The sequence below is a fragment of the Microcebus murinus genome, chromosome 5 (assembly GCF_040939455.1).
Source record: "Microcebus murinus isolate Inina chromosome 5, M.murinus_Inina_mat1.0, whole genome shotgun sequence".
NCBI classification, from domain to species: Eukaryota; Metazoa; Chordata; class Mammalia; order Primates; family Cheirogaleidae; genus Microcebus; species Microcebus murinus.
The window spans coordinates 14,720,118-14,737,788 of record NC_134108.1 but is presented as its reverse complement, the minus strand read 5'-3'; the positions used below and the strand labels follow the sequence as shown (position 1 = coordinate 14,737,788).

Here is a 17,671-nt window from a genome sequence, read left to right as displayed (position 1 = left end):
CCAACGGTCTGGCCACCTGTTTAAAAAGTTTGAGGACCCCTGCTGTAGAGCTCTGCTCAAGTTACTTACGTTCTTTGGGGTCTGTATCCACACCCCCTAACAAAGAAAGACAAATTGGAACAATAGAAAGAAAATTAGATTGGGAACTTGGGCCTCTTGGGAATCTCCTCACTCTTTGGCTTTTTACCTAAGGGCAAACCACTTAAACTCCTTTCTTTGTCCTCATTTACAGCTATGTGACCATGTATGTCTTACAATATGAGGGATATTGTTTTTAGCTAATTTTCTTTCTTTTTTTTTTTTTTAGTAGAGACTGGGTCTCCCTCTTCTTGCTCAGGCTGGTTTCAAACTCCTGACCTCAAGCAATCCTCCTGTCTCGGCCTCCCAGAGTGCTAGGATTACAGACCTGAGCCACCACACCCAGCCAAGGGATATATATTTTTTAAGTGACATAACTTGAAAGCCTGAGAAATTAATATAGTCATAAATACTTGCCATTAGTCCCTTTTTAGAAGCAATACGATTCTTTTTCTGCATTTTCCTTATCGTCTTTGTAATTAGATCATTTATAATCACAAAATCGGTCTCTGTATTACATTTTCTGCCTTTTCAAGATGCTTTTTATGTTATTACATTCTCCTCTCTCCCCTCCCCTAAGGCAGGTGATGACAACTTGACACAGGAAATCAACCAGAATTTGGCCAAGGAGGTGAGGACGGTTGAATTTTTAAAAATTCATTATCATTTTTAACAATGTATTCTCTTATCGTGACAAATAACCTTGTGTTCTCTTTTCAGGCCGGTCTGAACATCACTCACATTTGCCTTCCTCCCGACAGCAGTGAAGTTGAGGTAACCACGGCAGAGCACTTAGCGCCCAAACTCTTCCTTTCCTCTTCAGACCTCGTGGGCCTGTTCGCATCTCTCAGCTGTGGCTGGAACAGATCCAGCCTTTTCTTGTGGCTGAAGTTTTAGAACAAAAAACTTTTTCCTCTAAATGTAAATGCTTCGTGATCTCTTTGTCCTTTCTTGTATGTTTCTCCTAAAGACTTGAGCTGCCACTTGGCGGTTTTAGTTGAGTTTCCCCAGCTGTAGTGGCAGCGTCATTTAGTGGAGCTGTCAGGCTGCGGGTGTTGCAGGACAGGCTCCAGTCGGTCTGTGTTGTGACAGGTCGGTTGACCTTGAGCCGTTCCTTTGGCTTCTCTGGGTCACAGTTGCCTTGTTGATAAAAAAGAAGAGCAGGACCAGATGGTCTTCAGCAGGGGCCCTCAAACTTTTTAAACAGGGGGCCGTTCACTGTCCCTCAGACCGTTGGAGAGTGCGCACTGTGGGCCCGGGACGAGTCGGCTGCTAAGCAGGACAGGCAGTGGCAGCAAAAACACCCAGAGGACCTGATAAATGTGCTAGGAGGCCCGCATGTGGCCCGCTGGCCGTAGTTTGAGGACGCCTGGTCTTCAGGGTCCTTTCCAGGCCAACGTCTGTGTTTCCTCCAGTGGCGTACGGGGGAGTGGATAGAAAACACCCACAGTGTTCCTTTCGATGCTGTTCCCTGTGACCCGGTTGTTTCCGCCAGCAGGGAGTCACGGCTCCCCAGGTGTCACCTCAAGCCTGGGAGGAACAGCCTCCCTGCTGAGCAGAGGTCACGAAACTGGACCTCGGGCCACTTGTCAATTCAGGTCTTTCATCTGTTTTTTAATCAGATTATTTGGTTTTTTGCTGTTATTTGTATTTTTGCTTTTGTTGCTTGTGCTTTTTTGGGGTTAGGCTTCGTGGGATAGGAAACCTCAAATAAGAAAATCTTAATTATTTTATTTTATTTTATTATTATTTTTTTTACTACTTTTTTTTGTTTTGTTTTTTTTTTGAGACAGTCTCACTCTGTTCCTTGGGTTAGAGTGCCGTGGCATCTGCCTAGTTCTCAGCAACCTCAAGCTCCTGGCCTCAAGCAAACCTTCTGCCTCAGCCTCCCAAGTAGCTGGGACTACAGGCATGCGCCACCATGCCCGACTGATTTTTTGTATATATTTTTAGTTGGCCAATTAATTTGTTTATATTTATAGTAGAGATGGGAATCTTGCTCTTGCTCAGGCTGGTTTCGAACTCCTGAGCTCAAGCAAGCCGCCCGCCTCGGCCTCCCAGAGTGCTATGATTACAGGTGTGAGCCACCGTGCCCAGCCTAATGACAGAATCTTAAATAACAGAGTTTTTTTTCTTAAGCATGAGTAGAGTTTGGAAGTCGGCAGTCCGTGACTGGTGGCATCAGCAAGTTATAGAAACTCAGGCTCCTTCTGTCCCTCTGCTCCGCCACCTTTGCTGTGCTACCCCCTGGGCCGGGTCACACTCACAGTCTAGCCAGTGTCAAATAAAAAATAAATCCGGACTTAGTCAGGAGAGTTATTTGAAAGGATTATTGCAAGGTAGGGAGAGGGACTTTGGCCACAGGGGAAGTGGGAGGAAAGGTCGCCTGCGGGGAGAGTAGATCAGAGAACGTTTTACTCTGAGGTCAGCCTGTCCCCAGGAGGTACTGTCCCATGGCTCTGCCTGAGGGTGGGTGGTTCACATGGGGACTGGGGGAGGGAGAGAAGCTCACCCAAAGTGTGGTTAACAAGCGTTTGACCTGATTGATCAGTGGAGACAAGTGATTCCCTGAGACAAAGAGTGGAACTTGGTAGGGTCTGCGTCTGGCCTTGTCCTAGGGGGCGTCTGTGAGTCTCACCTCAGTCACTTGGGGGGAAAGTGGTTCTTTGCCGTACACAGAGGGTGAGGGGATTTCTTAAGCTTCCCTCTTTTCCAGGATCTGGGGATCTGGTAAAGTTCAACATTGTCACCAGCAAGAAAAAGAAAGGGCAAAGACAGGCCCCTACCATCTTCCCTTTAAGGACATTTCCTGAAAGTCACAATTCTACTTCCACCCATTGGTCGAGCATCATTGCCCGGCCACACTGCAGGCAAGGCCGGGCAGTGCAGCCCGTGGACCAGGAAGCCCTCGATCATTTATTAGCGCAGCTGAAAATCAAGAGTTTATTACTAAGAAAGAAGGGAAGTGGATTTTGGGCAAATAGCATCTGCCACGCTTGCCTTTGTAATATGTTACAAATATTAAGTGTTAAATATACCACAAATATTAAGATACCTGTGATATCAGCATTTACAGCTTGCAAAGAGATTTGTTGTCCATTTACAGAAGGACATGTACTGTCTGCATCAGAATTTGCATTTCTTTGGGTTGTTTTGCCACTGATGTTGACAGCCCTTGACTTTTTTTGCTGTTGTTTATAATCACCACGTATTAATTGTACATGTTTGTAGGGTATAGTGCGATGTTTCAATGCATGTATATAATGATCAAATCAGGGCACTTAGCATGTCCATCACCTCAAACTGTTATCATTTCTTCATAGTGATAATTTTCAAGATCTTCTTTTCTAGCTATTTCGAAACATACAGCACATTGTTATTAGCCATAGTTACCCTACTGTGTAACAGAACACCTGCACTTGTTCTTCCTATCTTATAGTAGCCTTGTACCTGTGGACTGACCTCTCACTATCCAATCCCCCTCCCCTCCCTAGTCTCTGGTAACCACCATTCTATTCTTTATTTCTATGAGATCAATTTTCCTAGATTGTACATATAAGTGAGATCATATGGTATTAGTCTTTCTGTGCCTATCTTATTTCACTTATTATCTTTCAGGTTCATCCCTGTTGATGCAAATAATAGGATTTCATTACTTTTTGTAGCTGAATAGTATTCTATTGTGTAAATATGCCACTATATTGTTTTCTGTAATGGCTTCACTGATCTACATTTCCACCAACAGTGTGTTAGAGTTTTTCTCTTTTCTCCACATCCTTGCCAGCATTTGTTTTTTGTTATTCTTGTTGTCTTTTAGATAATAGCCATTCTAACTGGAGTTAAGTAGTATCTCATTGTGATTTTGAATGCATTTCCCCGATGATTAGTGATGTGGAACATTTTGTCATATACCTGCTGGTCCTTTGTATGTCTTCTTTTGAGAAATGTCTATTCAGGTCTTTTGCCTGTTTTGTTGTTGTTGTTGTTGTTGTTTTTTGAGACAGAGTCTCACTTTGTTGCCCAGGCTAGAGTTCCGTGGTTTCAGCCTAGCTCACAGCAACCTCAAACTCCTAGGCTCAAGCAATCCTCCTGCCTCAGCCTCCTGGGTAGCTGGGACTACAGGCATGCACCACCATGCCTGGCTAATTTTTTCTATATATATATATTAGTTGGCCAATTAATTTCTTTCTATTTATAGTAGAGACGGGGTCTTGCTCTTGCTCAGGCTGGTCTCAAACTCCTAAGCTCAAATGACCTGCCCGCCTCGGCCTCCCAGAGTGCTAGGATTACAGGCGTGAGCCACCGCGCCTGGCCGGGAAAAAGTATCTTAATCTACTGTTTAGGATTTTTGTTTTTGTTTCTTCTACCAAATCCTAGGTACAGGTAACAGTGTTTCCCCTCACTTCATTTTGGGCTCTTAGATTTCACAGCCCCTGACCTCCCTCTACCCCCATCATTCTGTTAGCCCTTTACTCACATAACCTGTGTTATTTTTCTGCATATCATTTTTCACCTCCAGAGAGTATATTATTGTTATTACTTATTTTTTTGGAGGAGAATCTTGCTTCCACCACCAGAATGTAAGCTCCATGAGGGCAGTTTTGTTTACAGCTGTATTTCCTTTACTTAGGATTAACTGGTATGGTACAAAGTAGGTAGGTGCTCAAAACATATTTGCTGAATGAAGAATGCTGAGTAAACGAAACAAAATTTTCATTCCGATTTTATGCATCTAACAGCTGTTTTTCTCCCTATTAGGTAGTAATACCACAGTGATTTTTTTTTACTAGGCAATGGTACAAAAATGGTAAACTAACACTTCCTCAGAGTGATACCCGTATGCACGGGCCAGTATCTTCTTACTTGTGAGCAAATACTTTTGTTAAAGGAAACGAATCAGGATTTTATCTCCTGGCATAAAATAGAGAAAACCAGAGGGAGGACAGAATGTTGTTTGTTTAGAGACGTACTTAGCCATTCATTAGCTATTACACATTAGCTTCCCAAACTGTACTTTGGTCTTTTTCATAAATCGTGGATCAGTGTTTTCTGGGAAATGAAGTTGTGTGTGCTGAGCGTTTTGCTATCGTCTGCCTTTGGAAAGGCTTCCTGTGTGCCATTCAGGTCCAGAGCCCCTGAGGGCCTCTGTGACTTCTTGCATGTCCTGATTCCTAAGCTCTGTTCAACACTTTGTATTTGAAGCTCACAGGCTTAGCTGGGCCAGGTTGGAGCACCGGTGACTCAGGCTTCCTAGCGTCCCTGGAAACTGGCAGTGTGTTTGACTTAAAACGATTGTTCACCTAGCGTTGTCTTTTGTCTATCTAATCCTTAATAGCTGCTGGGCTGTGGTTTGGCTTAGTTTTGTTTTGGCACAGAGTAGAGCAAAAAGAAAGACAGAGAAGTCACTAAAAAATTCAGCCAAGCTTTTATTTTGTTTCTTTCTTTGAGCTTGTTAAAACATGATGAAAAGAGAAACTAGACCTCTTTATTTTGTTTTAGACCAAGGCTTCAAGAAAGAGTAAAAAAAAAAACCTAAAAAACGTAACATGCATTTTTCATGAATCCAGTTTTTTTGTTTGTTTGTTTTTTTGTTTTGAGACAGAGTCTCACTCTGTTGCCCGGGGCTAGAGTGCCATGGTGTGAGCCTAGCTCACAGCAACCTCAAACTCCTGGGCTCAAGCGATCCTCCTGCCCCAGCCTCCTGTTGAGTAGCTGGGACTACAGGCATGCACCACCATGCCCGGCTAATTTTTTCTAGATATTTTTAGTTGGCCAATTTATTTATTTCTATTTTTAGTAGAGACAGGGGTCTCACTCTTGCTCAGGCTGGTTTCGAACTCCTGACCTTGAGTGATCCACCCGCCTCGGCCTCCCAGAGTGCTAGGATTACAGGCGTGGCCACCTCGCCCGGCCCCTAAATCCAGGTTTTATATAAAGTTTCTTTTGTTGGGTCTTATTTTCACAAAACTAATTTTTGGGTTTTTGTTTCATTTTCTGTTTAGATTATAGATGAAATCTTGAAGATTAATGAAGACACCAGAATACATGGCCTAGCGCTTCAGATCCTGGAAAACTCACTTAGCAACAAAGTCCTCAATGCCTTAACACCAGAAAAAGATATTGATGGGTAAAACAAACATATTTAAAAAAAACAAAACAAAAAAAACAGCCTATTGCTAAATCACTTTTTCTACTGTGATTTTTCCCCCCTAAATTCTTTCTATTTGTTTGAACTATGTCAGTAATTAGGAGATGCAAAAATCATTTAAAATGTTTCAGGAGTTTGAGGACTTTTAAAATTCTGTGTACAGAAAGCACATATTTTGGAAAATACACTAATAACCCTTTTATAGTGCTTGGGTGACACAGGTTTTATTTGAAATTTGAGGGAAAAAAATCATAACTGTCAGGTGCCCTGGTTCATGCCATGGCATGATGTAAGCAAAGAATATTGCCCGCCTACCAAAGGGGATCAGCATCTTACCTGGGGATTAAGAACCCCATTTTCCTGCATGGAAACTAGGAATTATTATATCTTATACTGTGGCCAAACAAGAACACAATGTGTTTAGGGTCACAAGGTTGTAAGCAAATTTATAAGGTTAGACTCTTGACCTGGTAAGTATATCCTTCAAGGGCTGCATTTAGAGGCTGCCCCTCCCTGAGGCACCCAGGAATCTTCCATTCTAGTCGGTCATTGTGGCTTGGGGCAGACCCAAACGCAGGTTGCAATGTTGTCACCAAAATCTCCAGTGCTGCAGCAGACTAACTACAGAGGGAGAAGAAGCCCCCGTCAATGGGGAAACTTTCAGAATCTGAAGGTATCAGGGCATAGTTTCAAGTCTTTCATAAAAGGAGGCAATTATGAGAACTTTCCTGAATGTTTTGTTACTAATCTGATATGGCACTGTCAGTTTAATATAAAATATAATAGTTCTTAATTTCCATGTAGGAAAATGGGGTTTTTAATCCCCAGGAAATATGCTGGTCCCCTCTTATAGGTAGTTACAGAACCTTTTGTCTTAGATTTGAACAAGGAAGGAAAGGCACAAAAGCCATCGAAAATGTGTGGTTACCCATTTGTGTTGTCCTGATTTCCCAAGGAGATAAATACTAAAGTCATGCGGTTCAGACCTGTGAACCCCAGGTCATTCCAGATCCTTAGGATTGGTTCTGGGTTTCAAGTGGGCTGTAGGACCATGGTGTTGCACTGTGCCATGGCTACCGTTGCATTGTAGTTCACTGGAAGGGGCTGTCTGGAGTTGTAGGGTTGAGCAGTGAAGCCCTGCATAGCCTTGTGCTACATCCTGGTACATGTGCAGAGTCAGAAAACCTCAGGTAGGGACCAGAGTGAAGTTTCCTGAGGGGCTTAACAGCCTTTATTGCCTGTGATCTCTTTAATTCATTGTGGTGTATTCTGTCTATCAAACACTGACTTGTATGTTATTTATGACAATACATGTGAACTACATATAAGGGAGCTTTAACTGGGCTTTGACTTACCTGTTTCCTTATTTTCTGATCCAGAGTAACAGATATAAACCTAGGGAAGTTGGTTCGTGGAGATGCCCATGAATGTTTTGTTTCACCTGTTGCCAGAGCTGTAATTGAACTTCTTGAAAAATCAGGTAGGTTGCTCCTTTAGAAATGTTGTTTTTGTGGACAGGTGTGGTGGTGGTGTTCGCCTGTAATCCTAGCACTTTGGGAGGCTGAGGCAGGAGGATCACATGAGCCCAGGAGTTTGAGGTTGCAGTGAGCTGTGATGATGCCACTGTCCTCCAGCCCTGTGCAACAGAGCAAGATCCTGTCTCAATAAAAAGAAAAGAAACACTGTTTTCTATTTATTGGTGTTTACATTATTTTTTCATAAGGATTTGTCTCTGGGAGATTCCAGTTGAAACTAGGCAGTCATACTTAATGTTGATGTACTTTTCTTTTGAGAGATACAAATGAATAACTGCAAAATTTTTCTAGTAAGGTTGACTATATTATAATTTAAAAGAGAAATTGGTAAAGATGAGTGACTGCCCTGTTTTAAACATGTTCAGTTTCCCTTGTGAAACAGTCAAAATAACCACAGTGAGAAATGTTTTAAGTTTCAACTTATCAAACTGTCAATATGTATGCCTAGGTAAGGCTTACATTTTTTTTCATGTCAGATGGGTGTACCTGCCAACATGTAACAAGGATTGAGGGAGGCACATCTCACACTTGCTCGCGAAAACCCAGTCATTGGCTAAGTGCAGTGGCTCACGCCTGTAATTCTAGCACTCCGGGAGGCCAAGGCGGGAGGATCACTCAAGGTCAGGAGTTCAAAACCAGCCTGAGCAAGAGGGAGACCCTGTCTCTATTATAAATAGAAAGAAATTAATTGGCCAACTAAAAATATATAGAAAAATGAGCTGGGCATGGTGGGCATGCCTGTAGTCCCAGCTACTTGGGAGGCTGAGGCAGCAGGATTGCTTGAGTCCAGGAGTTTGAGGTTGCTGTGAGCTAGGCTGATGCCACGGCACTCTAGCCCTGGCAAAGAGTGAGACTCTGTCTCCAAAAAAAAAAAAAAAAAAACCCAGTCATCATACTCATGAACTACAAAAGGATCAAGATTTACCTTGAAGACTTAAATGCAGAAGCTGTTAGATGTAGTTTAGGGTACAGAAACCTAGATTGAGATTTATTAGTGAGCAATATCCTTTTCAATAGTCAGTACTTAAAAACTTTCCATTATTCTCCCCTTGACCTTACATTTTTATGTTAGTGAAATAGAAATGAATATTTTCTCTTTCTTCGTTATTGAATTTAATGGGTAAATTATTGCCAAATATCTGATATATTTAAGGGCTGTCTAGCTAAGAACATAAAAATTTACCTAACTAAATTTGTCTCTATGTCAATTTGGATAGAAAAGAGGCAAATGCCCCCTCCCACCCTGAAAATGCAACAATCAAACAAAAAGTCCAAAAATACATGGCCAAGTTTTGGTAAAAGGTTAACTTTCAGGATATACCTTTTGGGCAGTAACCAGTAAGGTCAAATCTCTGAGATAATCCATATACATATAGCATTTTTCTATCCTATGGATTATCAAGATGGTGATTCTGAGCCACTTCACCAGAAAGTTCTCCAAGAAAGAAGAGCAAATTACAGCAAGTAAATTACAGTAATGCCTTGTAGAAAGGAAATCAGCAATAAGAATTGGAGCCAAAAGCATTCAAATAGAGAATCTTGGTAAATTACAGCACTCCACTCCTAGCTTACAGTCATTGTAGGTTGCTGCTAAGAAGGCCAAGTTTTAAAAGGGCATTTTTCCTTAAGTCAAAGCAGTGTGATAGGCAGGATCTGGAGTTTTGATTTAATACTGAATTTTCATTTGGTTGGTAGGTGTCAACTTAGATGGAAAGAAGATCTTGGTAATAGGGGCCCACGGGTCCGTGGAGGCCGCCCTGCAGTGCCTGTTCCAGAGAAGGGGGTCCCTGACAATGAGCTCCCAGTGGAAAGCGCCCCAGCTTCAAAGCAAGGTAAATTCCGTGTTGGAAACATACAACCTTGAATGCTTGTGTTAGAAAAGAAAAGGCTGGAAGTGTGTAAGCTAAGCATGTAGCTTAGAAAGTTGGAGAAAGAAAATTGAATAGACCTATAGCTATTAGTGACATTGAATCAGTCCAGTTACCAAAGAAGCAAACAAAAAGGGTAACAGGTGGTTTTACAAATGAGTTCTGTCAAACAAAGAACAGATCGTTCTGATCTAATCTTCCCTCCAGTGAATGGACACGGAAGGAGCATACCCTAACTCTATGGGTGCCCAAACCAGACAAGGACCAGGTGCTAAGGGAAGATGAAGGCCATTTTTACCCATGAATATAGATGAAATAATCATGGGCAAAGTTTTATAAAACCAAATACAGCACCAAGTTGAGTTTATTCTAGAATTTCCAGGGAAATTTAACACCAGGAAATTTATTATTGTAATTTGCCACATTGTCAGATTCAAAACTGTATATTGGGTGGGGAGGGGATGGGTATATGCATACATAATGAATACAATGCGCACCAACTGGCGGATGCGCATGCTTGAAGCTCTGACTCAGGGCGGAGGGGGAGCAAGGGCAATATATACCTTAACATTTGTACCCCCACAATATGCTGTGAAATAAATAATAATAATAAATAAATAAAAATTATATATTCACCATAGTAGGTGCAGAATAGTCACTTGATAAAATGATCACTTGAGCCCAGGAGTGTGAGGTTGCTGTGAGCTATGATGACTCCACTGCACTCTAGCCCAGGCGACTAGAGAGAGACCCTGTCTCAAAAAATAAATGGTCAGAGCAGCGTGTTTATAATGCAAAATATGTTATATTATAAGCAGTGATCTAAATGTCCATCAGGGTGAATGAATAAATCAGTATAGTTGTACATAGAGTAAATATAGATGTATATTCATAAAAACAGAGTGACATACCAACAGTGATAATTTAGAAAACTAGAACTGTAGATATCAACATAGAAAAAAATTTAGAAACAGTACTCATTGAAAAAAGACACTGAAGGATGTATTTCATATAACACCATTTATATATGTGAAAGCCATCCACGTACGTGTATATTTTAGGGTTACGTACATATAAAGTAAAAGTATAAACAAATGCATGTGGCCAGGCGCCGTGACTCACTCCTGTAATCCTAGCACTCTGGGAGGCTGAGGCTGAAGAATCCCTTAAGGTCAGGAGTTTGAAATCAGCCTCAGCAAGAGCGAGACCCTGTCTCTACTAAAATTTGAAAGAAATTAATTGGCCAACTAAAAATATATATAAAAAAATATTAGCCAGGCATGGTGGCACATGCCTATAGTCCCAGCTACTTGGGAGGCTGAGGCAGGAGGATCGCTTGAGCCCAGGAGTTGGAGGTTGCTGTATGATGATGCCATGGCACTCTAGCCCGCACAACAGAGTGAGACTCTGTCTGAATGAATGAATGAATGAATAAATGCATGGAAACTATGAATCAAATCAGAAAAGCATTTATCGAGACAAGGATGTGGCTAAGGAGGGGAAGGAGACCCAAGAAGGTCTCCTTGAAGGAAGGAGACCCTCATGCCTTCTTTCTTAAACTGGGCAATGGACATCTAGGTGTGTTATATTATTCTTTTACTTATGTCTGAAATAGTCAATAAAGTTTTTCATTTCAAAAACTGACAGTGGGCCAGTGGCTCACACCTGTAATCCTAGTCCTCTGGGAAACCAAGGCAGGAGAATCCCTTGAGCTCAGTAGTTCGAGACCAGCCTGAGTACGAACAACACCCATCTCTACTAAAAGTAAAAAAAAAAAAAAAAAAAAAAATTAGCCAGTAGAAAAAAATTAGCTGGGTGTTTGGCTGTCGCCTTGGGAGGCTGAGGCAGGAGGATCGTCTGAGTCGAGGAGTTTGACGTTGCAGTTAGCTACGATGACGCCACTGCACTGTAGCCAGGGCGACAGAGCAAGGCTCTGTCTCAAAACGATAAACCAAAAAAACTGACAGTGAAGCTCACAGATTTAAAGCAAAGTGAAATTAAAGTGAGTGTAGTTAAGTGCAGTAAATTACTACAAAACAAGTTCTAAAAATACACGTTCCTCGTGTTGTGTGAGAATGGAAATGAGGAGCAAGTTGCAGTCCTGCCAGGGAAGGCAGATGTCTCAAGAGATTTGGAATATTTGTTTGGCAGGTGGATTTACTTTAAGTAACACTTGTGTTAAGACAGCTCAGGAATGTGGTCTTGCAATTGAACCTAAACCTGTTGCAGTTTTAGCTGTCACCACATGGTGGCAGCCTATCCAAGAAAATTCAAGGATAATGTTTTGCACTTGAGAGCCCAGAATTTTTTTTTTTTTTTTTTTTTTTTTTTTTTGAGACAGAGTCTCGCTTTGTTGCCCAGGCTAGAGTGAGTGCCGTGGCGTCAGCCTAGCTCACAGCAACCTCAAACTCCTGGGCTCGAGTGATCCTTCTGCCTCAGCCTCCCGGGTAGCTGGGACTACAGGCATGCGCCACCATGCCCGGCTAATTTTTTATATATATATCAGTTGGCCAATTAATTTCTTTCTATTTATAGTAGAGACGGGGTCTCGCTCTTGCTCAGGCTGGTTTCGAACTCCTGACCTTGAGCAATCCGCCCGCCTCGGCCTCCCAAGAGCTAGGATTACAGGCGTGAGCCACAGCGCCCGGCCAGAATTTTTTATTTGGAAGCTTAGTGGAAGAGGAAAATAAACTTTGCCCTGCACCGAACAGCTGTGGTGAAAAAAGAAAATACCTTCACTGGCAACTGAATGTTTTCACAGCTGCCACAGATACTATTGCTAGTTGTATCTGTATTTTTGAAAAACAAAGACATTTTTCTAAGTACTTTTTATTATAGAACTAAATCACCTTGAATCTGTACTTTGGGATGAATCTCATCCTAACTTTAAGAATGATTAAATGGTTTGACTTTGTAGAAAATCTAAAAATTGGGTAACATAACTGTTTTTGTATATACAGAAAGGTTCTCTCTATTAGTTGATGTTAAACACATAATTTTTTTCCTAAGTTTTTGGCACTCATGAAGGCACCACCATGATTGTTAGAGGCTGTTAGCGTCAGGCCAGGCACGGGGAACTTTAGGCCAGGCACGGTGGCTCACCCCTGTAATCCTAGCACTCTGGGAGGCCAAGGCGGGAAGGTTGCTTGAACTCAGGAGTTCGAGACCAGCCTCAGCAAAAGTAAGACCCCTCGTCTCTACTAAAAATAGAAAGTAATTAGCCAGACAATTAAAAATAGAAAAAAGTAGTTGGGTGTGGTGGCAAGTGCCAGTAATCCCAGCTACTTGGGAGGCTGAGGCAGGAGGATCGCTTGAGCCCAGGAGTTTGAGGTTGCTGTGAGCTAGGCTGATGCCATGGCATGCTAGCCAGGGCAACAGAGTGAGAGTCTCTTAAAATAAGTAAATAAAAAAGTAGACACTGTTAACTTTAACTCTTATTGCTTCATCTTTGTAGCCAGAAACATGGGAAGAGGTGATCAGTTGTCCCCATCTACCTAGGCTACCTCCATACGACATGCTCCCCCCACGAATCCCCGCCTCTGTCTCCCCGTGTCTTCCTCTGTCTTCACCCTGTACCAGCTACATACTTTCTCCACCTGCAACAGGCCTCCATGCTTCTCCCTGGTGTTTGACTTGTCACACTTGCTACGTTTCATTTTTACAAGAAGACACTGGGGAAGAAAACCCTTGCTTTTGGTCTCAGTAGGAATTCTAGCCTTCCCTGGAGCTATGGTAATAAGCGGATTGTACCACCTGAAGGGTGAGAAGGGCACAGTGGTACACGAGCACCTAGGCTTGGGTTAGTGCCCTGTGGGTTTCGATGGGGACAGCCTCTGTCCACACGTCCCACACCCTTGGTAAAGCTCCACTGTGGAAAACAGTGGCAGGAAAAATTCAACAACAGATGCGGGTATTTTTTGTCCAGTTTAATCAACCATGCATAAAAGTGCACTTGAAGATTATAGTTCATTTAGCTTCTTATTATTGACAATGATAAAAGAGTTGGGGAAAGAAGAGGACAGGCCAAGGCTTATGACTATAAAGTAGAAGGATACTATCTTTGAAAAGCGTTTCTTCTATGCTTATTTCTTCTGGACTTGGCCCGGACCCCGTGTGGGACATCAGGCGGGGGTTTCCACAGCTGGGGGTGAGAGGTTTGGGCACCAGCGTGTGACTGTAACACTGGAGTCCTATCCACCAGCTCCGAGAATGCAGGTAGCCTTACAGGTGTGGAATGACATTCAACCTGCTGCAGCCACCACGGACTGCCTTCGAAGCTTTCTCCAGCTGGGCACCACATTTGTGTCCTCAGTAAGCAGTGGAGCACAGGCTTTGGGGGCAGGCAGCTCTGGCTTCCACCCTTAGCTGTCGCTTAGCCGCCCTGGGCCCGCTTGCTCGTGTGCAGAGTGGGGGACGTGACGCGCTGTACCTCGCAGGGCTGCTATAATAATGTGGGTCGATCAGGTGGACCAATCCAGTCCTAAGTAGATAACTAATAAAATAGTGTGACCTGGGGTCTGTCCCTGGAGATCTGGTCTACGTGCCTCCACTGTCTGGAGGGGGGAGGAGAGGGTCTAGCTCTCGGTCTGTGAGGTCCCCAACAAGGTATGGGCTGAGGGAGCCAAACCCAAAGCAAAACTGCCGAGGGACGGTGTCCCAGAGAGAGGAGGGACTGCCGGAGTGGCCCAGCTGTGGCCAGTCCAGGCTCACCTCTGGTCCTCAACTGGAGTCTTATCAACTCTAAGTAACGTCACAGAGAGAGCTGGGGACCGCTTCTGTCCCGTTCTTGTGACCTGCCAGCCACTCTGCTTCACAGAGTGCCTCACTCACCGCTCCTCACTGCCGGGCCTGTGATTTTGAGGGACAGTTACCTTGAGCTCATTGAATAGAAACGAGCCTTTCTCTATCGTCCTGCCTGCATCCAGGAATTTTTCTATGGACACTGGTAATGTATAAAATCTCCATGGAGCCTGAGCATGGAGAAGTAAGATTTGCCCCCTTAGAGTTCCACAGAAAGCCAGGGCAGACTTCTGTGTTTGGTAGCTTTATAATAATAGCTTATGCCCGTGGGGTTGTATCCTTAAAAAAGGAGAAGAAGTTCCTGCTTTGTTTTTGAGCATCCCTTCCGGGCTCTGAGATGCACCGAGCATGTCCATGGGCATCCTAGCGTGGGGGCGGGGATCTGGGCATTTGTCCAAACCAGCCATATGCTGTGGAGTGTCGGATGTCAGCGAGCCAGGGCGCAGGATCCGATGTTCTGGGCTGGGGCTAAGGAATCCCCTTCTTCCTCCACCTTCTTCCCCCCGACGCAGGCCCCACGCTCGCTCCCCCGGCCCCTGCGGTGGACCGGCACTGGTGGCTCCACTCCCGGGGACGAGCGTAGGTCTGGAGATAGCCTCTTCCCCGCCCCGTGATTGCACACGATTCCAAAGCCAGCCCGAGGCGAGGGAGGTCTCGTGTGGCATTTAAGAGGCAGTGGAGCCCTCTCCAGGGAAGGGAGAGGTTGGCGGGCACCGGCCTGGCCCCCTTGAGAGTCCCCTCCGATCCTGGCACAGCTGGACGGGGTGCACAGCTGGACGGGGTGCACAGCTGGACGGGGTGCCGGAAGGGCCTCCAGCTGGGGCGAATCAGGTAAACCCCAGCTGCGTGCAGAACAAATAGTCTAGAAAAAAAAAAAGAGAGAACCGTTTTATTTAGTTTTTCTCGGAGGATCTCGTTTCTCCTCCTCCTGAGCACAGAGACCCTCAAAACCAGTCCTAACAGAAGACGGAAGAAATACAGGTCTTTCTCATTTGAAGGATCAAAGTGTCTGGCTTTTTCGACCAAAGCTACACGATCACAAAGTCCTTTCCAGTTTAAATTTAGCGCACAGCGTGGCTTGTAAAAGGCTTTTTAAAAGGGAACTGGAAAGTTCTAAATGTATTTGTATTATATACGTGAAAGGATGGCTTTTTGAAAAAAAGATTAATATCTCTTCCAAAGGGGAGGCAACTCTCTGGCTTTTAAACTGGACTAGATGAGTGAGTTATATGACAATTCCTTTTAACAGTACAGGTGACACTTAGAACAGTAACCTGTTGTAGTGACAATAATGACACACAACACTGGTTGACTAAGTGCCAACTCTGAACCACTGTTCTGAACTCCTGTTACCTTATTGATTCGGCATGCTCTTCCTGTTGGGCAGAGCTAGCCTCCTCTCCATAGTACAGATGAGGAAACTGAGGCTCAGAGAAGGCCTTTCCAAAGATCGTATAATTTAAAATTAGTGGTGGCAATACAGCCTGTGTTTTTAACACTGTCTTGTATCAGCTCTTCCTCTTTTTTTTTGACTGACGTAACTCACTGCAACCTCCAACTCTTGGGCTCAAGCAATCCTCCTGCCTCAGCCTCCTGCATAGCTGGGACTACATGCATGCACCACAATGCCCAGCTAATTTTTCTATTTTTAGTAGAGACAGGGTCTCACTCTTGCTCAGGCTGGTCTCAAACTCCTGAGCTCAAGCAATCCTCTGCCTCGGCCTCCCAGAGTGCTAGGATTACAGGTGTGAGCCACCACGCCCGGCCTCGTGTCAGCTCTTATTCTAGATAATCACATAAAGTCTAACCTCCAATATTTAAAGCCAGAAAGCACCTGCCACCTGCTGTCTCTCAGATGTGGAACATCAGAGAGACTAAGGCCCGAGACAGTGGATTTATGTCAAGACACTGTTGTTTTATTTCAACTGTTTGTAATCCCAGAGACATATGTGGGAGAGAAGCAAGCTGAAGTAGCCTGAGAGCTGTCCCCTCCCTGAGGCCTGGGGCTTGTCACTAGCTGTCCAGGCTCCCTCTTCCAGAGGGATGGTGTGCAGACTTTGGAGAGGGCAGGGCAGGCACCCTGGGCAGGTGTGTGGACACACGGGACAGCCTCAGCCATGTGAGTTCCTCCCCTTCCCCGGCCGTTCTGGGTGAGGTGCAGAGAATAGCCCCGGACACTCCCAGGCACCACAACTCATGCTAATAAGCAAGTAGCCACGATTGTGGTGTGTAATTACCTGGCTAGTATAGGTCCTGAGCTTTCTTTGACAGAGTTTTGGGTATCCGCTCCCTGCTTTTCACTCTTGCTTCTATCTTATTAGCACCAGAGACGGAGGTGAATACCACTTTTTTTAAAAGCCAAAAAACCGGGTGATTTTATTTAGCAGTGTTGAGCAAAGGATTTGTGAGACAATATATTGACACTAATGGGCGTGAGAGCAAGAAGGTGTCAGGTAAAGGGCGGGCGGTCTAAGATGGATTAGTCTTAGATGGTTCAAAAGTTAAGCTGAGAAACCGAAAGTTAGGAGACATGAAGTGTTCTTATATCAACTATGTGAATAAAACTGTAATGGAAATTCCATTCATCGCCTCCTTTCCCTATACCCTCCCCCTTTTAGATGCTCTTCCTCTGTCTTCTGGGCAAAACACTCTAATTTCAGTCTCAGTGGATTATGTTCCCAGTGTCTGAAGTTTGGTTTGAATGTTAAATGTATTTTCTCATACACTTAACATTATAAGTGATGTTAGGTTAATAGAATGGTGAAGCCAGTTTAACAAATAATGCAACAGAATCGCATTAATGTAGTTTCTGATTTTTCTTTGGGAAACTTCACCTGGAACTTTTTATTTTGAGACAGAGTCTCACTCTGTTGCCCGGGCTAGAGTGCCGTGGCGTCAGCCTAGCTCATAGCAACCTCAAACTCCTGGGCTCAAGCAATCCTCCTGCCTCAGCCTCCCGAGTAGCTGGGACTACAGGCATGCGCCACCATGCCCGGCTAATTTTTTCTATATATTTTTAGTTGTCCAGCTAATTTCTTTCTATTTTTAGTAGAGGCGGGGTCTTGCTCTTGCTCAGGCTGGTTTTGAACTCCTGACTTTGAGCGATCCTCCTGCCTCAGCCTCCCAGAGTGTTAGGATTACAGGCGTGAGCCACCACACCCGGCCTCACCTGGAACTTTTTTTTTTTTTTTTAATTCTATGCAAAATTTTTTTTTTTTAATTTCGGCATATTATGAGGGTAC

The 17,671-nt window shown here is 43.9% G+C and overlaps 1 protein-coding gene and 1 pseudogene across 2 annotated transcripts in view; one reads left to right on the top strand and one right to left on the bottom strand.

Moving 5' to 3' along the window:
• MTHFD1L (methylenetetrahydrofolate dehydrogenase (NADP+ dependent) 1 like) overlaps positions 1-17,671 on the top strand; it is a 192,913-nt gene that overhangs the window by 11,640 nt on the left and 163,602 nt on the right. For both annotated transcript variants that reach the window (XM_076002865.1, XM_076002866.1), the window contains exons 3-7: positions 659-709; positions 799-852; positions 6,081-6,205; positions 7,606-7,706; positions 9,457-9,593. In XM_076002865.1, the coding sequence (XP_075858980.1) occupies positions 659-709; positions 799-852; positions 6,081-6,205; positions 7,606-7,706; positions 9,457-9,593 (468 nt within the window). The remainder of the gene's footprint in view (positions 1-658; positions 710-798; positions 853-6,080; positions 6,206-7,605; positions 7,707-9,456; positions 9,594-17,671) is intronic.
• LOC142871328 (uncharacterized) lies at positions 8,232-8,329 on the bottom strand (annotated as a pseudogene).